Source organism: Apostichopus japonicus, chromosome 15 (assembly GCF_037975245.1).
Source record: "Apostichopus japonicus isolate 1M-3 chromosome 15, ASM3797524v1, whole genome shotgun sequence".
Lineage (NCBI taxonomy): Eukaryota > Metazoa > Echinodermata > Holothuroidea > Aspidochirotida > Stichopodidae > Apostichopus > Apostichopus japonicus.
In genome coordinates this window covers 2,979,515-3,007,500 of record NC_092575.1, presented here as the reverse complement: position 1 = coordinate 3,007,500, position 27,986 = coordinate 2,979,515, and the positions used below count along the sequence as shown (strand labels likewise).

At 38.5% G+C, this 27,986-nt stretch overlaps 1 protein-coding gene across 2 annotated transcripts in view; it reads right to left on the bottom strand.

Annotated features, from left to right (window-relative positions):
* Positions 1 to 27,986, bottom strand: part of LOC139980865 (G protein-coupled receptor kinase 3-like) — a 92,960-nt gene that overhangs the window by 16,588 nt on the left and 48,386 nt on the right. For both annotated transcript variants that reach the window (XM_071992857.1, XM_071992858.1), the window contains exons 8-19: positions 25,378 to 25,469; positions 24,682 to 24,778; positions 15,156 to 15,237; positions 14,097 to 14,322; positions 12,360 to 12,467; positions 11,442 to 11,508; positions 10,340 to 10,440; positions 6,651 to 6,717; positions 6,086 to 6,181; positions 4,864 to 5,017; positions 3,080 to 3,216; positions 267 to 377 (exon numbers count right to left, since the gene is read on the bottom strand). In XM_071992857.1, the coding sequence (XP_071848958.1) occupies positions 267 to 377; positions 3,080 to 3,216; positions 4,864 to 5,017; positions 6,086 to 6,181; positions 6,651 to 6,717; positions 10,340 to 10,440; positions 11,442 to 11,508; positions 12,360 to 12,467; positions 14,097 to 14,322; positions 15,156 to 15,237; positions 24,682 to 24,778; positions 25,378 to 25,469 (1,338 nt within the window). The remainder of the gene's footprint in view (positions 1 to 266; positions 378 to 3,079; positions 3,217 to 4,863; positions 5,018 to 6,085; positions 6,182 to 6,650; positions 6,718 to 10,339; positions 10,441 to 11,441; positions 11,509 to 12,359; positions 12,468 to 14,096; positions 14,323 to 15,155; positions 15,238 to 24,681; positions 24,779 to 25,377; positions 25,470 to 27,986) is intronic.

The window sequence follows — 27,986 nt, the reverse complement described above, 5'->3', positions numbered from 1 at the left end:
AGTGAGTCAGCCACTGGGAGAGGACCATGGTGAAAGGTTACCAGGCGCTCTAGACACAGTAGAGAGAGTGCAGTTGTGGTGAGGAAACAGGTAAGTGAGGAGTAAAGTAAATCTCACTACACCAATGTGGTTGTGTCAGTGACTGAAGTAATGAAAAACATGACAAGTCTGCTACAAGGAAAACAGTAGCTACTGTAGCTTTCAAAATGCTCTGTATTCCTACATTTTGGTTGTAAGGGGGGGATGGAGGGGGGGAGGAGCCTTACCTCTGCTCTTAGCAAGCATTGCTTTCCGCCAGTCATCTTCAGTTGAATGCACTTGAAGTTCTTCACGTGGGACTCCTCCACTGATAGAACTTGCTCCATCGTGACAACGTTCTGTGAAATAAACCATAAAATGCCTTCATGCATTTGGTTTCTCTTTATAGCATAAAAAATTCCAGAGCAAGATTCACTTACAGTCTGCCCCACCCCCCCCACCTCCCCCCCCCAAAAAAAAACCTATGAGGGCTAAACTGTTAACTGTCTGCAATGGGACTCCTACTAGATCTTACATTCCTAACTAAAGTAAAACCCCAAAAAATATATAGATTATATAAAATGACATAAAAATCAAACCCTCGCACGAAGAGGAAGTCCTTAAACAAATTTCTTGCCAACTTAAATATGTAAAAAACATTCATTCAAACTTGGCAAGACTCCATTCCGGAATTAGCGTTTACACCATTGCTAACCCATCAACAGTGTTTCAACTTTGCAAAGAGGTGTAGCTGAGTATAAGGCAGCAGTTACAATAATGCCAAACCTGTTACAGCGACAATCAAATTTAATCGTGAGTCACTAAACCCAGACATTACAAAAGCATAAACAATTTATAGCAAGTATATAACCACAAACTTTTATTATCGATTAGTCACAAACAAACAAATTCCTCAAGCACCCATAAGCTATAGCTTTTCTTTCTCTGTAACTTTAAGCATTATTATGATGTGCCAAAATGTTATTATTCATGGGTGGAAATTTAATGAAATGTAAAGTCCTATTTATGGTGTGGGGGAGGGGGGAGGGGGGAGGGGGAGAAGAAAAGGGGGACGACACCTGAAAAAAGACAAAACATGAGTTATTACTATATAATTACCAAAACAGAACGAAAGAAAAACATGATTATTCTTTTTTGATTTTTTGGTCTTCTTTTGTTTTGAAAGTTATAAAGTAATATCAAACACTTGAAATGTGGTCCACAAAGTCAAACGCTATTACCCTCCCATGCTCACAGGTGAATCTTTTATTCTGACAACCAAAAAAGACTTATTAGAGTTGGTTAATAGTTGGAAAATATGATGCCTCAAACAAACTGAAATCATAGCAGGCACAAAATGAACCAAATAAAATAAAAGGTGAACTAGTATTGAGAAAACAAAAAGAAAACCGAAAATGTCAAGAAATGAAATTTGCCCGATTAGCCTTTAATTTATCCATTCTTCAAAAAAAAAAAAAAATGTTTGACCACCATCCTCGTGCCAAGCCGAACCATGAGAGACAGACCCCATTAAATTTGTGAGATGATTATGAAGTTATCGACAAAACACACTTCCTACCATTGTGGGTCTGCACCTTTTACTAAATCTTAACCTTTTCAGCTTTCTTCCTCCCTGCAAAAATGTCCGGAAGAAATTGTGACATGTAACCGAATCAATCTCAAAAGTCGTCAATCACTCGTTCTTTAAAATCATGTTACAGAAAAGTACTAAAAAAACAAGTTTTAATGGTCTAATTTTAGTAGTTTTTTTTTTCTTTTTCTCCTACTTCCTTTTATTTATCTTTCGAACTTCTTTCATAATTTCATAAAACGTGAGTTACGAGGAGACGAGAAAGAAAAAACTACGCCCGCAAATATTTGAAACAAATATAAATAATATTAAGATGGCAAAAGGAAATATTAAAGAGAATTAATACTGATCTCAGGCAAAAGTAAGTTTAATCCAAGTAACAGAATGTTGCCTCTATATCTAAAAGCAAAATAAAAATGTGATTTTAGTTGTATATTGCAATGATCGATTTTGTTACTGATTTATTCTGAAAAAAGAATAGAAAAAAAGAATTGAGAACAGTTTAAAAAATTACCCGGAATACCTGCCTGCAATGTCTTAAATTTAAAAATAAATTGTCATGTTGTTGAGACCAGTTTATGCAAAACTCAGTGTCACTGTTCCGACTTAATTGACTATAGCTATGAATATTCAGCAGGCTGAGAGCAGCGATTACAAGGATACTAACGAAAGTGGCAACCGATATGATGACATGTGGGCACTCTTAGTGAGGAAGGCCAGACCACGACAAATTGCTGCAGTTGACTTAGGAAAATATTAGTCCAGGAAATGAAAATAGGGAGTGGAAAAAATGCAAAATGGTCATATTTGGGGGTGGTAGGGTGGTTTGGACTATGGCATCTCTAGGTAGTTAGGCTCAAAGAAAGATTAGTCCCAATCAATTTAGTTGTTGCTGGGGAGGATTGGAGGTTGGGGAGAGAGGTATGTAGGCTTGGGAAGGAGGAGGGGTGGTGGTTGTGATGAGAGGAGGTCAAGGTTGAGTGAAGTGGGGGGGAGAATGTATGACAACAAATTTGCCATCTGTGCTGACTGGTGCTGTGGCCGAGTGGATAAAGGCGTTGGCATTAGAAGCAATGAGGCTTAACAATCGGGAGGTTTGGGGTTTCGTTTTCCGGCCGGGGCATAGTAAGGTGGGTTTTTTTTATCCACAGGCAATCTACAGTTTTCCCATCTGAAATGACTTTGGAAAGATTCCAAATTTGAGTTAAAATGTTAAATTGGAAGCCACTTTTCAACAACAAAAATATCTGCCCTACAAGAAAAAACCTACCACACACAATCTTTTCGAAAGGAGTATTAAGACCGTTGTATCTCTTGCAGGTCGCAAGAACAACACAGTCAGTGTTATTCGTTCCAATTACGACAGAGATGCTATTTTTTCTGTCATTAATTAATAATGTGCCCAATTTGCATATTTGCATATTTGCATATTTCAACGACAACTTCCTCCACCACCGAATCGAAACTTACCCCTTTCTCGCCGTCGCCCATGAACTCCAGGCGGTTGGGGAAGAGGTAGAAGTACCGTCTCTGCCAGGTGGTCATGAAGGGTCCCCCGAGTTTCAGTAGATGTCCGTGCATGATACAGTCCTTACCAACTGCATATTCTACAGTAAAAAAGATGTTAGAAAGAAGATAAGTCAAAAAGACCATATTCCATGATCCTTTAACACATGGTTCCCACGCTTTTTGCAATATCAAAACACAAGGTTTTTAGCTATGAAGGCTACACCCTAATAATGATGTAATGTTAAGCTACTGTATCTGTAGTAAGTGTAAGAGCTGTATCTCTTGTGGAATGTATGCCAATTCCCCCTCCTTTTAATTGGTCTTGTCAAATTGGACTAATTTCTCACTTAGGCAAAATGTTCACATAGTAATAGTGAGAGCCAAATAATGATCAACATTTCCAGTCCTGCTAGCTAAGTATTCCGTGAGGTAGGAGGTGAGGGCTTATGGGGGGGGGGGGTAATACTGTTTCAATTTAAACATGGTCTTTCTTATCATCAACAGAGTGGATGTTGAGAGCATGTTACAATAACACTTTTACAGTGAACACGTTGTCAGAGCAAAACAATTCAAATTTGATACATGACGTGAAATTTTGGTTTCATTTCATTGCAGTGAAAAAAAAATTTAAATTAAATTTAAAAAAAAATGTAAATTGCAGACATGAGTGCAATCATACCCCCTGGGTGACCTACCATAATTGCTTGAGTGTTGACCACCCCCCTCCTCTCCCAACTCTGTGTCAATTCCTACCTATGCATAGTACCCACATAGTGGCAGGCAGTTGACAACATACACAATATCTACATAAATCCAAACAATATCTCTTCCACAACAGAGAACAGCAGTTTACACTGTCATATCCTACCACACATATACTACTATATCACTTGGGTACTAATACAAAGCCTACACCTATAAAAGCACAACAGATACTACCTTACTGAACATCATAATAATGTTGCAGACCCTAGACTCTACAAAATTCCAAATTTCACCCATGGTGAGCCCATTTATATTCCGCTTTCGATTTTGCCTCAAAATACATACAAAGGGTAAACGTATTATGTCATAGCCCGCGCACTTATCAAACATAAGAAACTTTATTTCAACAGCTCAAATATCACCCTGATTATTTTAAGTTTATTTGGCACATTGCAATTCCCTTATGCAAAAATAATGCATCCAAAGCAGTAATTTTACACTGGAGTCTGCAGTGAAATGGACTATGAATAAGTAGGTGTCACATGATCATCATCTTCACCTGACAGGTATTACAATGTGAACCAGAAACATCAACCACCCCCATCGCCCCCCTCCCCCCACCCCTTTGAGACTTCCATGTACCTTCTATATACATATAATTAACTGACTATGATTAGGTTTCTGGCAACATCATCATCACCATGGTAGCCCTCACACTCTTTTATTGTGCAAAGTGGTGCACATATACACACACACATATTATAAATATATATATATATGTCACATGCCCTTTTATAAGCAACTAAGTAACTGTATTACACAAATGTCTTTTGAAGGGTTGTTGTTAATTGAGAGAAAACTTTGATACAAAAAAAAAAGAAAGGTTTCATAGAGTGTTTTTATGTACAAGGGAGACAAAGAGACCGTTTGGAAGGGGCTGAAATCTTGACACTTTCACAAAGTGTGTAATGAGTGTTTGATGAAGAAGGAGTTAAAGGATGATGATCAAAGTTGTTAGAGACGAGAAGGTTTGTCTTTACCTCCTTCGTCTCCCCTCTTGGCCCTCTTCTTGGCCTCTAGTCTGTCAGCCTCCTGATTGATAGCCTCGAACACCGTTTCCGATATCTCCTGCTGCCATCGTTCCGAGATGACCAAGGGAAAGTCTTTGTACAGTTCTTGGTCTGCCTCTGTGAGCTGAAACCCGAGCAGAGACGATAAAATAAAAAGAAAACATTAATGAAAAAAAAGCAATGTAAATAAGGTTAATCCTTTACCTTTCCATGATTTGTGTGACATTTAAACCAATTTTCTGGGAACAAAGAATACCTTTTCAAAGTAACTATTTTACAGCAAAACACAAATCACCGGTGGTTGTTCACAGGTTTTTAAGTCGACATTGGGGATTGCAAACACTGTGCTACACATTCCAAATTGTTGAGAAAAAAATACAGTCTACGAGAATTTACTTTCTTACCGTTCACAGTGGCATTCCGATGCGAGTTGTGACATTACAAAAAAAAAAAAACCTTCCACCGACTTAAAGAGAATCCCCAAACTGTCCAGATAATAATATATTTTCCACACCATTTGTTTCTATGACAGCATTAAACTGTGACTAATACATCACATATTCACTAACTGGATGATTTCAAATATACACCCTTGTACAATTTATCCCCAACAGTTGTCAACCTTGACTAAAGTACCATCGCCTATTGCAAAATACCCACAACTGGCTGTTTGGGTGAGTCATAAGATAATTCTATCGGGATGATGTTCCCTTGAGGAGCATAACAAACTGTGTTGAGTGTCCTTTTTCTACTGACTGATCTTAGGGATAAGGTATACGTATCTCTAAGCTAACAATACCTGTTGACTCATGAATTGAAAGTGAGGGCGGTAGTCCAGAAATGACCAGGAATATAGAGCGAGTACATGGTCTCCCTAGCCCCCGACATGCAGGGAGTCTGTACTCATATACCTACTCCAGTACAGCTGCCTATACTTGTACTCATCCTTGTAGATTTGTACTCTCGCTGGTACTCGGGACATTTTGGAGGTCAAGTTTAAATATCAGTGAAGGATGCGTACTCATACACGTGCTCTGAGCCTTGTACTCACACCAAGGGGAAATTCTACATTGTTTTGTACTCATGTTGTTGTACTCGTACACATGCTCAGAGCCTTGTACTCACACCAAGGGGGAATTCTACATTGTTTTGTACTCAATGCTTTTGTACTCGTGTACTACCAGTCTCTCACCTTAATCCCTCTCGTATCTTCCTCGTCGAATGACCCAATGTCAAAGGCATCAGCAGCATTTACTTCTCCTCTTGGGGGTTGAAGAGGCGGTGTGTACTGCAAGCAAGTACAAACACTTATAAAATAATGTACACATACACGACTCTGTTAAATAATTCATCAGTTGGTAGCTCCCCATTGGCCTTTCCTGAAGAAACCACCTCCTGCTCCGTCTGCTACACACAACCACCACCTTCCCCACCCTACCCATTCGCACATGAATGTATGCAAAATGAAAATGGATCAATCTATAATCAGCTACAATCAATCCCCCCCTTACCCCTTTCCTGCCCGGGCTTCCTCCCTCCCCTTCCCCTCCGCTGCCCTTCTTTTAAATCAATGAAATAAATTTATTAAAAAAAAGTCCAATGTTGAGAGCAAATGACATAATTGCAAAAATTCCCGGTCAACATTCCATCCATCTGCCTTCTTCCATGTGTACTACACCTGCCCACCCCCCTCCCCGACCTGCTTAAAACATCCTCTTCTGTCAACTCCCAAAAGTGAACGGAGCTTGCCTAGCTACCTTTTGATAGTAGACTAGATTCCAGTCGATACCAGAAAAGAATGGATGTTCCTTTAGCTCCTCAGCACTGGAGAAAATAAAGAGAAAATAAATACACAAATGATGAGTTTGAGAGTCAGATTTATACAGACTGATATATCAAAGAACATACAACACTGTGGGAAAATGTCCTAGTTACCAAGAAATTTTAGATCAAGTTAAAAACTGTAGAAAATCTAACTATGCATTTATGCTATTTTTGTGAAACATATGAAAATCATTACAAGTGACAGAACATTCCAGAACGGGTCACATCCAACTATGACAGTGTAATAATTACCGGTTAACGCCGGTTAACACCGGTTAACGCCGGTGCCTTTCAATCATAAGGTCCCTGGTTCGAGTCACTCCCAGATTAATGTATGTTGTCCAGTTACAGAGTTGTTGACAATTAACAATTCATAATCATGGACGTTAAATATGAATGTAAGAGACTGACTTCGGTCAGCTTGCGGCTTTGATAAGCCAATGAGGCTTCTTCGCGAGTTCCTGCTTGCAGGAGGATCTAATATACATACATAGTGTAACAATGGGAATGAATATATTGCTGTTATCATTCTGAAGTGCTTTGAGTTATGATGTATATCATTGTACAATTGTCTTCTCTAGTTAATTTGTGTCTTCATAAACACTATTCAGTACTATATTTATAGCTCGGTTTAAACGGGAACCATCGACGTCCGATAGAAAGCGTCGCATGTTCCTAATGATTTCAGATTATCAACTTTCACTTGGAAAGGGTAAATTGTCATAACAATGGTTTCCTCTTCATGTTATGAACTTTTGTTTTCATTGCCAGCAAAAATTAACTTCATTCCTGTTAGTAAAAGGAAGTGTTTTTTCCCTCATAGGAAGACAGTTGCACAAATACAATCACACATTTCAGCTTTCTACAATCAACTTTTCCTTGTTTATCACAAGTCCTCTCTGAAACTCGTAGAGCTGTTTACCTTTCACATCCATGAGAATCGCTCCACTTCTTGTTTTTTTTGCTAAATATTTTCATTTTTTGATGTTTTTCTTTTCCTTTTACCTTTTCTCTAGCAAAATTTATCAAAACATATTCAACACACTATGCAACTGTACCAAAAGTCTATCATACTTACATATATACCAAGCCATCAACCATGTGCCTTCAATACTCCATTTTCAATTTCTTTTTCAAACTTACATGATTGAAAAGCAGGGATAAACTTTCACATTTTAAGTAACAAATCTTGGATATCAAACGACTATTTAAGAGCGATATGAATCCAAGGGTTTCCAGATATTACGAGGGGCCAGGGCCAATTTGATTAACAATAGATTCTGTAAAAACGCCTCAGATTAAACAGCTAACGGATAGAAAATGATCGTATTGGCTCCTTGGTCGCTGCTGCTAGCCTACACATCCAGGGATATTTCAGAGACTCATTATAAGCAACTAGATACATCATTAAAATCACAAATCTGTCTAGGGGCGTGGCTTAACATTGGAAGAAGGGAGAGGAGGAGGAGCTTGATCTAGCTGAACCAGAATATTAATTCCGAGACGTACGATGGTCAAAGGAGCAAGATAATATTCTGTATTCCAGTATCACACAATGTATACAAATATTTTATGGAAAAAAAAAATAATAACAAAGGTCACTTCAGATGATAAATTATATTACTATATATAGTGCGTTTTTCTGGAGTCATTTTGAAAGAAAAAGTTGTGTTTAAATTTCTAATATTTTTTTACAAGAACATATTTGGTATTTAGATGACAGACCTTATCGCCAACATTTGTGATAAATTAAGTACGATCCACCAGACATAAATTCTGTTTAATTTAAAAATTAATTATCAATTAATTATCATGGAGTCGTCGCAACGTCAAAATTGGTGTTTATCTTTCATTTGATGTCTTACTTTCATCGTAAAATTTTGATAAACACTTTTCCTGGATAGCAGTGCGAGCACATTGCAGAACAAATGCACACCTGTGTTCGTTCAACCAGAAAAAAGACAGATCATCACTCTGTATATTTGACGACCTATTTTCCTTTCACTTGAAGAACTATTCTTTAAGTAACCAGTAAGAAGGATTGTAGCAATTCATGTAAAAAACTTGCAACAACGTCATCATCGTCAGGAATAAAAGCCATATCTATCGTCACATTAAAAGGTTGTATATGAATAAACCCTTTTGATGTCATCGTAAAGCAAAACAGGTGGAATTCACCTCTGGCTTCTCAGTTACAGGAATCTCAACAATGCCAGACATGACATCAGTCAAAAAGAGGGAAAAAAAAATAGGAGAAAGGTAGGGGAGGATGAAGAAGCCTTTGAGATGATGACTCACTCCTCTTGGAATGTCTTCACCCTGCCTCTCATATAGAATAGAACTCCCAAATGTTTTAAATGGTTATCTGCTGTCCCTTACTAATAATATCCCATAAAGCTACGACCAACGTGTATTTGCTTCCGCGTGCGTGCGTGTGTTTGCGTTGGTGTGAATGTTTGGAGCTGGAATGACTCAGAGGGCACTCCGGTGATAAAGGTCACAGAAAATCGTTTTTATAGGTTGGACATTTGTCGAAACGCATTCACTAAATAGTTAAGATTGCCTAAGTGGTCAAAAACAAAACTTCACAAAACGGGAGCATGTAGCTCTAAAGTTATGGGAGACAACCCAACCACCATTATTCATCTCTGTAATAAAGAATAACAGTCATGAAGCAAAATTTCCCCAAACTGCTAAGAAAAATCTTATCCTATTTGAGAGATTTCACTGAATTTTAAATCTTCCCTTCACAGTCAAGGCAGAGGACTTGATCAAATCTAAATATGACATCATCTTTTTTATCTATTTTTTAAACGTTCTTTCTATATTGATTGAACTTTAATTTTTTTTGTAAATTTTTCGATGGATTTTGCAAGAGATGGATCTGAAATATTGAAGCTGACATAATAATGATGTCATCGGTTTCAGGTTCGACGCTCTTAACATTCAACATTGAAAATATGAAGAGAAAAACAGAGAGAATATATTAAAAATAAAAATACTTTCAGATCCTAATGGCACTATGACATCACAAAATGACAGCTCCTTGACACCAATTTCTCCTTTTTTCCTGATTTTCCTTTTTTGGTTGTTTTGCTCTTATTTCCCCTTTCAATCCCACAGTTTCTCTTCTCGCGAAAATTTTCGACGTGGAAGAGAATAACGTTAATGATATTAATATATTCGAAACCAAAAAAAATAAACAATACCAGCATAAAGTTGATGTTTGAATGAAGCTATTTGGCTACAGATTTCAGAATATTTACAATTAATTGCCAGTGAATTTCACTGATTGCCATTAAAACATACAGACAACTTGCTTGTTTTCCATTAGAAGGACATTCTTAACAAGATACTTTAGTCATGCAACCATGTATGCGAAACCAACTACTGAAATATATGCTGGGTCTTAATTTTAATTCCCCAAAAAAGTCCATTAAAATGGATTCATCATTGCCTAGTGTCTAGGGGAGGGGGGGGGGGTGAGAATGGGAGAAGAGGTACGTTACTGGGACTATTCTCACACCATACCACCACTTCAACTTTCCACCCCCAAAACTACCCCCTCCCCCATCTCCCCATCAGGCCTTCAAAGGACTAAATTTCCCTTGTGAGAACTTACTTTCCACCTCTGCAACCGAGTCTGTCCGTGACTTCCCTCTTCAAAAGGCCTTGTAAGAGTGATTTCATTTCGGGAGACATCGTGTCTGGGAACTCCACATCCTGAAAATTAATCAGATGTAACTCCAGGCTATTAATTTTAATTGTTTTCACTTTTAGCAGCATCTTGGTGTACACATAGCGTATTGAATGGCTGAACAGAACCGAAGATTTACATAAACGGCCAAAAACAAACGAGAACGTTCACACGAGAACCTAGTACCGAAACTGGCGAGGGAAAAAAATAGGGGAATACAAAACGACGAGAAGACTCCTCCCTACGGTGCCTAGTAAACATTTAGTGGTATTTCTATCTTCTATACAGTAGTATCATATATAAACTCTGCCATACTATTTTTTTTTATCTCTTCTTGATCATGGGGAATGGGGTAAAGGGGGAAAAGGGGGAAAAGGGGGAAAAGGGGGAAAAGGGGGAAAAGGGGAAGAGGGGAAAAGGGGAAAAGGGGAAAAGGGGAAAAGGGGAAAAGGGGAAAAGGGGAAAAGGGGAATAGGGGGAAAGGGGGAAGGGGATGGCCAAAATGGGGGGGGTCTTGGTAAAATAGGGGTCTCAAAATGTTCCAAGTTTGATGATGGTGAACAAAGGAAAAAGGGAGGGGGGGTCTTGGTAAAATAGGGGTCTCAAAATGTTCCAAGTTTCAATGATGGTGCAGAAAGGAAAAAGAGAGGGGAGGGGGGGGGTAAGATTGTTGGCATCTGAATGAAATTGTCATAGTAACAAACTCGGACCACCTTGTAGGGAAATTGCGTTCGTCACCAGGTGACACGGAATTGGTCAGGGAGTTTCAGTTGACCTATGCAAATTTGCATCACAAACACAAATTACAATAGTTGCTTCTGACAAACACATTTTCAATAAAAGTGGATATTGTGGCAAACAAATCCACTGTTTGAAGCTTTTGAATGACTTCTACTGTTGATCATTTGAGTCCTATAATGTTAAGTGACAACCACTGTTCAACCTACCCCGCCTATGCCCCTCCCTCCCTTGCCCAACCCCTACCTCCCTCGTCCCCCACAACACTAGAAAAAGAACCGACACTTACCATTGTTAAGGTCATTCTGTCAATCTCATGTTTATCCTTTGTCTTGTGTTGCCTGAATGGACTGTGTCTGAAACAAAACAGACACAATTTTCTAAACACTTTAAGAACAAAAATATGAGCAAAACATCCCTGGAATTTTAACTTGGGATGGGGGGGGGGGAGTGTTAACAATATGGCACCACGCTACAATTTGCACTTTTAAGATGCCTCAATCCTTCTTTAGTCAGCCCGACAAATTGCACTTTTTAGATGTCTTAATCCTTCTTGAGCCAGTTCTGATGAATAATTAAATCCATTCAAACATGCTGGAACCTTCTTCCCTCCCACCTGGATTTTATCAAGCAGCAACTTTTCGTTTTGATATTATGCAAACTAGAAGAGGTCTGTCCCGCCCCCCCCCCCCCCAAAAAAAAGCAATATTCCTTCCAGCCAATCATTCTCAGCATGCTTTGAAGAATAAGAACGGGGAATTCCCAAATTCTTTGTGTTTATCAGTGTGACATCATCGCTGAAAAGCCACACCTTGCAGTCAACAGACTCAAGCGGAGATGAAAGTAAAATTTGCATAATCACAAAGACAAATAATACAAGATCTCCCCTGTTTTCAACCTTTCGTATTTTTTGTCCTCAATTTAAGAGTTTCTTGAACTACGAACATTTGGCCATAGCTTTGCATACATACATATATATATATATATATAAAGCAAATATGTCATCAAAACAGAACTAGTATTATTGGATACAGGTGACACACACCTACAGTGGAATTACGACCTTCCTTACCCGTTTCGAACTTCTGGACATACAATCAGCGTCCATAGCCTAGTGGTTAGGGTGTCCGTATATAAATATAAATAAAAAACAGAGCCTTAAATGAAAATGTTACAGAAACATGTCGCAAACTAGAAGAAAACTCACCCTTTCAGTAATTTGTAGAGCATACAACCAAAGGAGAACCAGTCTGCGCTCGAATCGTACGCAGTGCCCTTAGACAGGACCTCTGGAGCCATGTACCCATGGGTGCCTCTGTATAAGGGGATAATGGAGAGGAACATACTGTGAATGATTTAAGTGTCCCTTAAAAAATCTTTCCATCAGAGCCAAAATCTCATGTCCTAGGAACTGAATTTTTCGCTCATGAAAATCAGTGCGTGTGATCTTGACATGGAGGTATTGTTGTTTCAGTTTCAAGTAAACCTGACTATTTCTAGTATTGTTAGACCATTCACCTTAAAGCCAGGGCAACTACTTGAGGATATTTTTTTGCTGGTTTGTCCCCTTGGACCAATATAACATTTGCAGCTTGAGACTTTTCCAATGTCATATATGTAAGTTAAAACAGCAATGTTCAGCCACCGCTACAAACCAATGATTCTATGTATCATGTTCCCATGCTCTGGGATTACATTTGCTGCAACTTAAGTTTTTTCATATGAACCGAGTTTCCAAGAAAAGTCCAAATGCCTCAAGTTTCCTCCATTTGCAAATTATTTCACGCCTTTCTCTTTCGTCTGTGGCAGCTGACACCGAATAGGTGAATTCTCATTTCGGAGAAATTTCTAGAACATGATATGAAGAAACTCAAACAGAGGCAATGGAAAACTTCAGTTCTTTTCAAATGGTGAGAGCACAATCCCCCTAGGGCTGTTTTAGAGAATTATTTAAGACTACTGAAGGATGAAAAAGATGTTTCCAAGATCATCTAGGGAGAGTCAATTATCGCTAAGAAACAAGTATCTATCAATTCTTGGTATTTTCTTAGAAAACTGCTTGGTAATGGGCAGATAACTGCTTAATAATGGGCTTCACCTTTTTGCAGAATATATGTGATCTCTTAAATTGTTTTTCATTTTTTTCAAGAAAACAATTCAGACTGAGTAACTCGAGATCAAATATTTCTGTCCCACAATTCTGAAACCAAGACAGTGGCAAGATTTCTTTGAAGCTTGAGAAGATGACAATGCTGAAAGGAATTTATCCTTTAACAACCTGTTTCCTCGATCAAGGTCAAGACTGAGGCAGTAGACCGATTCCTGAATCACCAAAAGTAACAGATGTCACAGCTTTCCTCAAGCAATAAAATTCTGTCTCTGCTACTGACTACTTTCTAAGCCAATAGCATTTACCAAGGACTAGGAAACAGGAGATGTTAGCTGCTGCTGTCCATAGTTAATACAGATGACAGACATTAGACGAGGGTGATTCAAAGCCCATTGTTTGACTTGCATTGGTATTTCTTGTATCTACCAAGTGTAATGGCTAGAGGGGGGAGCTGTACAGGGTTCTGAGTATGGGGTGGACAGGGGAGGGGGGGGGGAGGGTGAGTAGGTGAGGAGTTGATATGGTTAGAATGGGATCCATGGGTGTACATGTGTAAAGGTCAGAGGAGAACAACACAGGGTTCTTAGTATGAGGGGATGGGGTGGAATGGGAAGGGGGGTGTGGGGTGTGTAGGTGAGGCGATTAAGGAGTTGATATGGTAAGAGTAGGGTAAGGGGTATTTCATGTGCAGATTAGATGATTTCTCTGCCAATGTTCAAAACACTGCTTATATCATCGCATTTTGCTGCACCCACAATGGGGAAAACCGTCAGCCACAGTCTTCCTAACACTACGCAAACAACAAAAACAGGGGTAACGTGTGACGAAACTTACACACTAGCATGAGGCTTTCGCTTGGAGAAATCGCAGGCCAGGCCCAAGTCGGATATCCTGACATGACCGTTCTCGTCCAGGAGTATATTAGCTGGCTTCAGGTCCCGGTACACCACAAAACGAGAATGCATGTGTTCGAGTCCCAAGATGATCTCGGCGGCGTAGAATTGGACCTCTTTCTCCGAGAAGACGCCGTGTTGAGAAAGATGGTAGTGCAAGTCTCCTCCTGCCGAAGAATAAAGTTCAAGGAAAACGTGAAAACAGGAATTTATACCTCTACAAATTTTTTATACATTCTGTGATTTGTAAATTTTTGCCCTTTCTAAGGCAGAGGTTCACCAGAAAATTCATTCCCAGTCATTAGTGTTGCGGTATTTCAGTAGCCATAGAAAGACAAAACTGGTTAATAAATGAGTAATTGCAAATGTAGCATCAATGTCAGGATTACATTTCTCTGATTCCCAAAGGCACCACTTGCTTGAAACCCCTAATCCCCATTCCCCCCCCCCCCGGTTAAAATTAAAAAAAAAAAGTTGGTATGTCTTTCCTATACTTGTCCTTGATAATTCAGCACTGCCTAAGACCAGCTATTAGTTAGCAATGCATAGGGTCTGTGTGTTTTATCTCTTTGCAAAGTTCATAGGTTTCCAGTATGTAAAACCCAAAGAATATCAGTATGCCGTGATATCTATCTAAAAGGAGAAACAGGTCGTCTTCTTCATCTACAACTTTATAATAACATATCGAGGTAGTGAAGTAAAAATATGAGAAACAGGACTCTTCAACCGTCATGTCCCTTTACTCTAATGTCTACTACTCCTACTGAGGCAGCAATGAAAATGTGGTAAGGTGAGGTTTGGTTTACCGTAGAGTAAACCGAGGCCACACAAATCACACCGCTCCCTGATGTTGTGGGAGGGGGAAGGTGGAGGGAGGGAGGAGGTGCGTACTACCAATAATACAAATCAGACACATAGTGGCATGGTAGGGTCGACCATGACTAATAAGGTGAAGCAATGAGATGGATGAAGTTAAATAAATTAACACAACAAAACTTGCCATTCATGAGGTCGAGGATGAAGCAGAGTTTATCTGGAGTCTGGAATGCATATGTCATACACACGATGAAAGGACTGTCCACCTATCGAGATACCAACAAAAAAAAAGACACAAATATTTAAGATTTTCATTTGAAATAAAACCAACATTACTTAATCGAACACTTTCCAGAGTTAGATGACAGTTGTTTCATTTGCTGATGTCAGTGATATATCCCTAGCATTCCAAAATGAAAAAAATAAATAAACAAATAAGATGCTGTTCCATTGCTAAGTCCCGGATAAATTGTTTATTGTTAAAGGAATTGAAGACTCGCCCCAATCCTTGTGCGGCCATCTGAAAATGTTAACTTTCCGTTGCTTGCAAATGAGGTTTTCTTCTTGTCGCTACAAAATGCAGACAGTAATGAAACGTGATACCTTGTTATCTTTTATCTAGACCTGAGATGTCCAATGATGCTATGTACACTGTGTTGTGGGTATTGACCGTAGCTGTATGTATTGACTGTACACTAGTGTCTAATTACCGACAGTAGCAAGCTGTGTGTGTATTTTCTGGGATCGATGGTGATGTCTAACACTTCTGTTACACCTCATTCGAAACTAGGTCAGATTACCGGCATGAGACGTTTCTTTGTGTGCAAGTCTTCACACCCTTTAAGCGTCACTGTTTATTTATTTTTTTCTAAATCTACTGACTCTACCAAGAAAAGTCCTACTAACTGAACAATAAAGCACAGAGCATCCCAAAAAACAAGCATGTATAAAACCATCATTTGCACTTTGAAAAATTTAAGTAATAAAGTTGCAAGTGAGTTTTTTGAAGCCATAAATTCTTTTAATTTCCTGAACATTGCAAATGGCATTGCTTCTGAGCAAACAGACTAGCCATAATAGGTTTGTGCATTAGACTTAGAAACTAGGCTGTCTCTTTCATTGATATGACCCTGTAACCCCGAGTGGTTAGTTCTCAGAAAATGAAACTTTGTATGTTCTGTAAAAAGTCAACAGAGTAGTCAAGGGTTTTCAATTAATATTAAATATGTAATATTATAACATTAAATAGTCCTGTTAAAATAGAAACCCGATCAAGCATCAAGAATTGAGAATGACTGTAATTATAAATAGATGACAATTGAGAACTTAAAGGGGTTTCCGGTGGCAGAAAATGTAAGACATATCTTAATGAGAAAACTACCTTGTTCCTAATGAGAGATATATTTATTTGGATGTAACCTGTTTTTACTGACCGAATCCCTGATTCTTCCAAGGAGTGGATCACAGTGGGTGGTCTGTGATGTCATAATGGAGGATGCTGAATATTCATAAGCTTTACTGTAATACTGTCCTATTATAATCTTGATTTATCCTTGGAAATGTGAAATGTTCGCAAAGCTGTCTATTTTCTCTTGCATTTTAAGAATTTCCTCAAAATGTGATTCTTCTGGGGCGGTACAAACGAAATATTACAAAGAAAAGGAAAAAGATGTTTTTCAGCTCGATTGCCGCGACGACATCCATCACTGTGCTGTTGCTACACAAATTGACAAAGCATTGACAAAGTTTCACAGAACTAAAAACAAATTTGAATCTTTGGTGATACAAAGCACTACGGAGGATGATTGTGAGTTTTTTACCTACAGATAGAGGAAGTTTTCAGCAATTTGGAAATGCAATCAACCAATTGACACATATATAGTCAGTTTTCTAGGACAGGTAGTCCCGATAAAGTCATAAAAGTACAAACTCATCACAGAAAGGAAGTTTGCTAACAACCCCCCCCCACCCCCCCACACACACACACACAGTCAAATCAGCCAGCACGATATGTAATCATAAGAGCCTTTTTTTGCTATTTTCCAAGAAATTTCGTCAGAGAATAAATTGTTTCATGATTACAGATACCTTCTGGAGGAAATGTGTTTTATATTTTGTCCCAATTAATAATCAGCTGCTTTCTCTAATCGGTCGGTTATATGATCAAACCGACGAAATATTACTTAAAGATAAGGTAACAGTCGGGCTCTCTCCGGTGTTGTGTTCTGTCGTAATGTAACTAATGTACAGTACAGTCATGATCTGTACGGTCTACTAAACTCTTGAGCTAATGGTTTTACACGAACGTGTGAAGGCCGCCCATGACTGACACAAAGTTTCACACGTGGAGTTTCTCCGAACCGAACAGATGTGTTAGAAGACGCAAGTCACCTGTATGCTTGTTTGACTTGGAAATTCCCAACAAGTTTTCAAAACGATCTCTTCGTCAATAAATTATGAACAAATGTACAGTATGGTGATCTGCTGAGATATGCAACCTTTCTGAGATTGTGAACTTGTTGCTGTTCTCTAGAACACCCACCCTCCCTCGGGGAAAAAGGAAGTTGGCCGACTAAAGTTCTACTCTTCTTTCCTCCTTTTATTTTTGTTATGAATTAGTTTACAAAAAAATATTATTATCAAGATCAATTTCCTTGACAGTTCATGCTGTTTCCTTTAGGTTCTGATGAATCATCTGTTATTATATTGAATTTCTAGGGTTTTTTCCAGCCTTTCTGAAGCATTTGCGGCTGTTCTTTATAAGAATTGCAAACTCCCTCTGTGAAGAAAGACTGTCTCTTTGGCAGCCAGCAAATGACATTTTAAAGAAACTTCAGTTATGAGGTGGGAACATGATGGAAGTATACATAAGCAACATATATATGTTATTATGGCATAGGCCAAATGGGAACATGTACAATATAACAGAAGTTTTCAAATTATACTGAAAGATCAGTGGCTTCATCTTTACATTACGTGGAGAAACATTGACAACCATTTATCACCTTGAAACAAGACCTGTACAGTTCGTATCATGGAAGTCATAGCAATGGATTTACTTTTTTCTATATTCATGTTTATACACACAGGTTACAGGATTGGGAAAAGTGGAACCACTTCACCCGCCCACACATCCCCTCTCTACAAAAGGAGAACATTTTTGTGCTCAGGTCACTATATTTTCAATGAATCAATTTTGTCCACCTTTCATAAAGGTCTTTTTTATAACAGACTCCTGGAAAAATCTGCCCATTGAAGCCTGAAGAGAAAGCAATGTACTGAGAGACACAAGTTTGAGATTAGGGTGAGGATTGGAGGGGCGGGGAGTGGGGGTTGGGGTAGGGTCCAATCAACAGCAGGTAGCCATGGTATAAACCTTATGATGATGAACTTTGGTGCAGCTTAAATGGGGCGCTTCAAGGTCTTAGCGGAGGGTACTGTCACATTGGTCCTATGGTACGACTACTGTTCTGTTTAACGATGTCTATAAACTGAAGTTACACGATCCTTTGAAAGGACTACAAAGCTGCAAACACACCTGACGAACTTGTAGACAGAGACACTGGGCGAATGACTAGTTCCTGGTTCCACTTGTTTCAGTTTCCTCGAACGAGCAAAAAAAGCTTCAAGAAACACAAATCGTAAGACAGCCGGCATGACTTGAAACCTTCAAAGAGACGTTTGATCATCGATAATAATTACGAACGAAATTGTTTATACTACTAGTGATCAACTCATGTCACTGTCACGATCTGTACTCAACAGACTGCAGCTTGTCGAGTATCTCGGAATGTGTCGGGACTTACATATGTTTATGACAGAGTCTTTGGTAAAATTTGAGGGGGGGGGGGAGGTCTGGGAAAGCCCCATTACAACCTCATTCTGTGATGAGTCATGTCGTATTGGTACCATGAGAATAAGACGTAACTCAACACAACAAGCCACGTAACAACACTGTCTGTCTGAACCTAGAGTGCATTAATGTACTAGCCAATAACAAAAGCAGCAGCTCAAAGGACATCCATTACAAAGCAAGGGAACATTATATCCAATCCCTTCACATCTTTTGTCTTGAATTCAATTAGTACCGTTGGTAGACTTTTTTCGAGCATTTCTTTAATATCAAAGATGTGCGCTCGTAAAATGTCAAACCCCCGACCAAACAGATGAAGAGACACCCACACACCATTAGCCCTGAGCAGAAGTTTCTATTTTTGTCGCTGCTGTGCAGACAAAAAAACAATTCTCCTCTTTCCTTGTCAACAGATATCGTTAAAGTATAACAAATGGTTTGTTCAAAATACAATCTGAAAGTAAAAAATTTGGTTTCAAAATAGATCTTTTATCCTATTCATGTGGGATAGTCCCTCCAACACTAACCAATTATTTAACGCTTCCCCTGAAATTCTTCGAAGATGGTCATTATGACAATTTCAAAGTGCAATACACTTTCAAAGAGTCCTTTTCCAGGTTTTGGGATACATTTTTGACATTATTCCACAATAGTATAGAACATAATAACCAGGTGGTATCGTTATCCCTCCTGAGCGAGTATTTTTTCAAATGACGCATGGGACAGAGGTCAAAATTTGACAAACATCGCTCTTTGCGTAAGGTTGGCTGAAAATGTGTGAAAAAACCAGAGTTTGGACGGTGAAACTTGGAAATGAAAGGAAGTAATATTTCACTTATTAATTACTGTTCCTTTTTTTGAGTGTGAAATTTTGATCATTTGCAGTTTTGCTTAGAGTAGCAAGGTAGCAAGGTTTGGGTGGGTTATTTTTTTTTCGAGGGGGGGAGGGGTAGGAGAAGTTCAAGCTGGTGGGGTGGGAGAGACTTAAATCTGGAGTGTATAAAGGCAGTGGGACATGTGATTCTACTCTGAGTGGAGTAATACCTCAGAACTTTAAAACAAAATGGAACATCTGTTCATTCTACGCCACAAATCCTGATATTTGGATATTTTTTCAACAAAAACAGCAGATTTTGATCACATTTTTTTCCAAATTTTGTAAGAGCTGTAAATTTTTTTATTGCTATTTTATTTCATTTTTCAACTAACTGGTAGTGTTTGCACAACAAAATGGCCGACTCTTAATTGACAAAAGTGTGTAAAGGGGTACTTTTTGACCAAAACTGAGGTATTTCATGTTGATACAATATGCACTTTTCATGTTTTTCAGGAAATTCAATGTTCCCTCCTCCCCACTCCCACCACTTTCTAAATTGTCATATATAAAACGGACTAGTAACGTGAACGAGACGTATTGAGAGATATCAAACCTACAGTTGAAAAACAAGTGGCTTCAAGTGAAACAAAGGGCATACAATTCATGAATAACATCCCTTAAGTTTAATAGTAATATGATAATATATTGTATCAAGTGACTTTGACCCGAATCGGGAAATAGACAGTAGGAATGACCTCGACTCAACTTTACAAACGATGCTAAATTAACTTCGAAGAAGACCGCAATATATTCAAGTGACTTTCACCATCCAACCCGAATTCCAAGAAAAGTTGAAACATGAAAGAAATTCCTACCATTCTATTGTTGCTGTCCTGTAACAGCAGTATTTAACATGCAGTTTTTTTCATGATTAGATGGGACATTTTTTATTATTTTTTATACTGGTCGAGCAGATCGTGACTGGGATTACCTTCCTCGTCAGATATTTTTCGTGCAACATTATCCCAATTCATGCAACCTCTCATGATAGCTCGAGGGGGGGAGAGCGGAAAGTTATTTAGAAATGTCCACGATCGTGGCGGAAATGATTAATTCGGCTATATGAGTGAGTCATTCACAGAATGTCTCCCTCATTCAAGTTGAGACGGCTGGTTCCTGCGGGGCATCTATACGATTGGCTCTTCACATCTATTTTCAATCTTGTGAATCACCCCCTCCACGAAAAGGATTTTCATTTCTTTACTTTTTTTTTTTTTTTTTTTTTTTTTAAGCTACTGGTATTGCTCTTGAAAATGTGAAGATGTCTGAAGTCCTAGAAAGTAATGTTTCATGTAACACAATTTAGGATGTCACGTTACAATTTCTGTTTTCATTCTGCTGATCCCACCAGAAGTCTCTTAAAGAACTGAGGCATATTAAGACTATAAATTGTTTGGGGTCTACAATTAGGTCTAAACACAAAGTTGTGCTGAACAAAATGATACCTTATTGATTTTTGTGTGAAGTTGAATGGTGATGAATTGAATGGTGGAATGGTGATGGCCCTTTTAAGGGTCGCTAAAATTGTTTTGACAGTCACCAAAAGGTTTGAAAGTAGAAGGAAATTGCCCAATATTTATGGCAAAAACATGAAAAATTCTCGAACATAAATTACTTCAAAAAATTTCAAGAAATTATAAGGCTATTTTGCAACTATGCACCCTAATCCATATCACAATTTTCTGACAGGGAGGGGGATACCTCCTACCCTTCCCCAGGGTTGCTGAGATGATGAAGGTGAAATTAGGGTAAGAAATCAAAATTGTTTGAATACTGACCAAGCTCTAAACAAAGCTGTTCAAGTTTCTGTAACTGACTGGGCTTCTTTTTCTTTACAGGTCAGTGACATTGTTCTTTCCATGACTTCCTTCTTCCTTGATATTAATAAATCATTGAATTGGAAAATATCCAGTATCTCATATTTTCCCTTCGAGGGTTGGCTTCTAAGACAAGAGTGTTCAATAAGAACACATTAAATACTGAAATACTACCTTGCAATTTTTAAAACCCACAACAAAACAAAAAAATCCTAAAAGGAAAAGGAATCAAAAAAACATATTGGTTTTCCTTTTTCTCCTTTTTATTTCCTTGTTGTCGTTGAAATTTCCAGTTGCTTTTGCGATATGAACCACGACCAGCCACTTCATCACAGAGCTTTACAACATTCTGTCTTAAAATAACAACAACTTCGAACACCAATAACAAACCTCCCACTTGGCATTTACCTTATCCTTTAACCGGGGGTAACACAAAACCTGACTTCCCCGGCAAACATCTGGTTTATCTCATGAAAGAATCAGAAATCTCAAGAAAAAGGGAAAATGAAATCCTGTCCCAACTTGGTAATGATATATTAAAAAAGTTATTGAAAATTGAAACCAATTGCATCATTATCTTGACATGATTCTTGAGGAAGGGGTGAGAGACGAGTGGCCTCTCGATTACCTACTCGAGCCAGCGACCAACGCCAACGCCAATACCAACGTAACAAATCTATCTCTCTCGATTCACAGAAGTGTACAATTTCGAGGAAGCTATGAGGAAGTATTCTATTACATTTCTTGTTTTTAAAACAAACTTATAGTCAATAGGCTGCACTCCACAGGATATCATATCACACCATTGTTTAAGTTGTAAACAAATGCTGTAGTTTGACTCCCCCTGTGAATGGTTGTTCTTAGAATGTTGGGGTGGTGAGGAGCGGGGGAACGGTGACACACAAACTCACAGGAAGAGAAGGCTGACTAAGAAGGCTTCCCAACAGGAACAATCGGATGAAGTCAAATGAAAACAAACATAACAAAAACTGCACATGGACAGACAATACACCAGCCATTGTCCTTATCGATCCACAACAAGCTGTACCAACACTGTCCACATTCCATTATCATCTATCAATAACAGTAACTGCAAACTACAGACAAAACTTGACTCTACACATTTTTAACATGTCCAAGATAAGACTTACAACATAGCCAAGCTATTAGCAACAAAGGTGATCAATAGAACATGTATAGCTATATATATATATATATATATATATATATATATATATATATATATATATATATATATATATATATATATATATATATATATATATATATATACATATATATATATATACATATGTATGTGAATATTCATACACACAAACACATTGCATTGCAGTGCTATCTATGTCCTGACAATGCATGGTGGCTCTTTATACTGACAATGTGAATTGTCCTCCAACAAAACCATTTAATCATTATAAAAAAAAAGACTAATTATTCATAAAGGGGAAGAAAAAAAAAAAGAGTATGAAGCTCAGCTGTAGAATCAACCTACGAGCTCTAAATTGCTGATGCTATAAGCTCTGTGGGGAAAAAAAAAACCTGAAGCGTGTCTTTGCAATCAATTTCAGTCGACATTCGTACAGATTTTTATACACGTTCGTTATTGCCTGCCCTGATCCTTCATTTCTCTTTCATTATAATGTCTGTTGTTCTTTTGGTTACGGTGCATAGTTCGTTGGGGTGAGATGGAAGAGAAACCACACTAGCTATTAGCAAGGTTGCTAAAAATGCAATTTTTGTGACTTGATAATGGTCACTCCTCTATTAATGTTGGATTCTTACGTTGCTCTCATTTTGAAATCTTAACTGTTTTCTTTAGATGATACTGCCGCCAATATCGACGCCCCATCCCCCATTCCCCCACCCTACCCCATCCCCATCTCTTGGAAAGGAGTACTCAGATTTCTTCTTCACAATGACTTTACCTGGTTTTCTCGTAATCGGAAACCGTTAAATGAGGCAAGACCTTCGGTTGTAGTCTTCCATTTTTGAATCACAATTTACCAGTTTGCAGTGCTCTGAAGGAGACATGACATGTCTAAAGACAGTGTATACTGCTGCATATGTTTGACCATCTCTTAATACGCCCGTCCGTTCTCCCTAATAAGTCTGCCCCAAATTTTCTGTTATCACATGTCATTAATAACTGACAAGCTTCGCAAATCATCGTATGGACGAACATTCCAATCCTATAACCATAAAAATGTCTGTCCTGTAAGAAGCCTGTTTTCTTTTTTCTCCTTCCTTCTTTCTTGTAGACCCCAGAACGAGATACAACCGATACCTATCGCAAAATCGGGATTGGTGTGTGTTCGTCAGGCTAATTCTTATCAACCGCTCGCTACTCACTTTGCTCTGGCATATCGAGTTCCTATATACACCGCAAAATTATCATCCCAAAAAATCCGCCGGTTCTTGCGATGCCGTCCAGCATCCGATAGCATTAAAGTCGCTTGCGTCATCTTGCTGCATACTAAATGCCTCCGCTTGAGAGACCGCTTGAGAGGGGATACCTTTTATTGCTGATTGAAAGGCACATGGGAGCAATGAAGAACAAACCTGACACTAGCAATGTTTACATACAAGGCAATTTCGTTATGTAACGTAAACCGATGCCAAACGAAATAACGGATCGGTTTTCAGGTCTCTGCCGACAATAACCGGCGAGAGGGAGGGACGGGGGGAGATAGGGAGCATGGGCGGGGGTGATAAAGGGGTGCAATTTTTGGTCCCTGGGGAGTTACCCCTGGAGGTATATACTCATCCAGAAATGGCAATGAGTTGGCAACGACTCTCTCTATGGACAAAAGTCATGTGAAGAGTGTTACACAAATATGCAAATTATTGCTATTTCTTTGCAGCAAAACATTACGAGTTAGGTCGCTTATATTTTGGGTGGTGACAAACTAGCAAGCATTTCACAAATTTGCCTATTCAATCTTATTTAGCGCTGTCTCATTTTGAGCCCCAAGAACCACTACATATCCACCCCCTTCCTTTCATCCCCCACCCCCCTCCCACCCCCCACCAACCTAGCCATCCACACACACACATGTACACACATTCACAAATTAGGTGGTAGACATCAGGATTGCCATAATAAAAAGAATTGAAATATATATTTTTTTTTGGTCTTCTTTACCTCACTGACTAGGGAAAGCATGATCCTTTCGTTCAGAGCTAGTGTTTCTCCCTGCTTCATTTTTATCCGCTTCTTGTCCAGACATTTCATTGCATACCTGCGAAATAAAAGAGAGTTCCTTCATGTCATGCTGAGTTTCAGAATTGCTTGCACGATAGGGATATAAACTTAAAATGAGAGAGTGGCTGTAGCGTGCATTACCGATATTTGAATGACTTAAAAGTCAACCAACGGTTGCAAAATCAAGACGAAAACCAAGCCAATTTCCAGTAACCAATGACGTTAACACAAAAAGACTCGAGTCAATTCAAGTGACTCAGGTGCGTCAATTCAAGTGTCAATTGAATTGACAAGATTCGAGTCAATTCAAGTGACTCACCACTCGCGTCAACTCAAGTATCTCTCATATGGAGTTAAAACAACTGACTCACCTTATAAGTCGACTCAAGTGACTCACCGATCGAGTCAACTCAAAAATGACTCATCGATCGAGTCAAGCCAGGTGACTGTCTAGCCAAGAGTCAATTCAAGTAGAATCATAGATTAAAGTGACTCGAATCACTTTGAAAACTTATGTCAAGTCATGTCATGTTTAGACACCCCCATCATGACCGTCCATCCCATCCTTCCCCAGCCCCATCCCCCCTCCCCACCCTCTACCCCTACCAATAGCTTGCCAGGTACTTGCAAACTCACATTTTTCCTGTGTCAGCTTTTCTACATCCATAGACCTCGCCAAAGCCACCTCTGCCGATTATTCTGTGTACACTGAAGTCGTTCATTGTTAACTAGTACAGAGAGACAAAGAGAAAACAGAGCATTTATTGATACTGAAAGTATGAGTTTGTTTCAAGTTCAAAGCATAATGACTATAAACAAAAGTAAAATTGATATTATGCTCAGCAATAAAAACACAAAACTAGAACAAAAATCACTTGTGAAGTTATAAAAAATTTGAATTACAGTAATCAAGTTTGTCAATATCTATGGAAAGTTTTTTTTTTTTCAAGTACAAAGTGAATATAGCTTGCAATAAAATTACTATACAAAACTGAAGAACCTTTATTAATTAAGAACTACAAGCTCTCTTTTGTGGAAAGAAGAGAAAAGAAAAGAAAATTAATTCCTGTATAATTGTACAAGATAAAGTCCCCAAATTATATTTCTAGAAACTCAAGAAAAGAAACTGTAGGCTATTCCCCCCAGCCCCCCCACTCAGCCCCCCCCCCAACAAAAAGTGTTTCGTTGCATTTCACAATCAAGAGTCATCCCTTGTATTGAAACACAAGAGCACAGGAATATTTTGTTTCAAATGCGATGGAAACCTTTCTTCATCAGCGTGGCTAACTGGACGGGGTTGCCTATGTGACAACATGACAGAAGCCCTCCCGCTTGGGAGCTTCCAGTCAAACTCAAGACTTCTGCAAATTGCAGACTTTGACAGAAAGGAAGAAGGCAGAAGGAGAAAAAAGAATTCATTTGCATTTTTTGTTGGTAGTCCCGAGTTTTCACAAATAAAGTCTACCTACAAGAGAGACTGGAATCAATTGATTGAATGACTGATGTGTTGTAAATGGATATTGTGTAAAAAATTCCAGTGAACCCAAGAGGGCTACAGTTCTTCCCCTTCTGACATGTTTGAAACGCAATAAATGTTTACATCCAGATGGGTATGGGTTGCTTTAAATAGCGGAAAAATTACGCTGGTGAAACTTTTGGGAGAGACTAGAATATTCCACACTTCCAAGATGAAAAAAGGCCCTTGCTCGATAATGGCTTGTTCCGAACTCTAAGTATGGGTTGTTTAAAAGTTGACTTAATTTGGGGTTTTCTAAGATATGGATCTCAGTAGCTAGTCTGTGATGTCATTATTGCACATGTTGTTCAACAAGTTAACTTTCCTTTAACGTCGTTCTTGGTGTTCTTCAGATTCATCCCATTTCGCTGCGCTGTCAATATAATCTAACTTGCACAGTTTCTTTAAAATAGTAAATCCAAAAGATATTTCTTTATTTTATTGTTCTACTGTATGTTAAATGACTTGAAAATTGTAAAAAAATTGTAAATGACTTGAAAATTGTAAAGAGGAACAAAAACAAATTAGTTTCAACTCATTTGCTATGATGATGATTAGTGTTGCTACGATAATCGTTTTCAATATCGGTATCGGCCGATATTTGCAATATCGGCAGCATATCGGTATCGGTAAAATTTTGCCTAATTGCCGATAACAGCAAACCGATATTGAACTTTTCTTTTTAACAGCAGAACTACTTCTTTATACTTGCAATGATCTGTTAATCTGCCCAAGACGATCCATTTCTTTAGCGTCAGTTAAACTCAGATTCATTTCGATTAATATCCATGGAAACCTGACCCTCCGTAACCTCTAAAAACATGTCTACGGCGCGCGAATATAACCAATGACCTTCGTGAACCTTGGCCTAAACACAGCATTAGTGCAGCATACACTGTACTAACCATTCATTTTCTCAAAGGCCTCCGTGAAAACCTTGAACATGATGTTTAACCGCACAGTTCAGCAAAGTTGGAAAACCTTGTTCAATTTCCCGCGAACATAAAATACTGACAACTTTTTTTTATTCAAATTGTCACGAAACTGCTAAATTTTAAAATGACAAGTTAGAGTACCTATATAATGTTATAAAATGAATAGAGTTTTAATCTGTCTTTCAATCTTTAAAACGTGCAACTTACAAAACGTCCGATATTATGAAACAAACAACGTTCAGCAAAGCCCTGTTTCTAGACTGCCTAACAACGAATAGCGTGCACTATGCGTACATTTTTACAACTGCAGTGTTTAACCCTATACCCAACTACCACGGTGCCTGTGCTGTTAATTTTCCCAGGTACCTTCCCAATCACTGTGAGCTCATCCCCTGTGTAACACGTGTTTGTTAACATTTTTTGGCACGTTGCCAAGGAACTTTTTAGTTACGTGAGATCTGTAACCGCCGAGGTGGTTAGGCTATTTGTTATACACTTAACTATGGTAGGATATTATTTCTTTCGTATTTTTGGAAATTCTAGAAAATACTTTCTTTTCTCCCCGCTTAACAACAGATGTGGTCGTACGGTATATTCATAAATGGATGCACTAGATCCTTGTTTATATGACATTAGTTGCATTAGTACGATATGCCAGTTTTGCGTGAATTTTTCGAAAGTGTTTTGCTCGATCTTTCGTAATATTTGAAAATGTGTACCACCTTACTTTCCGTACACAATTGGTCATTTCTCTACTGATTTTCAATTTTTTTTTCCCTCTATACGGTCAAGTG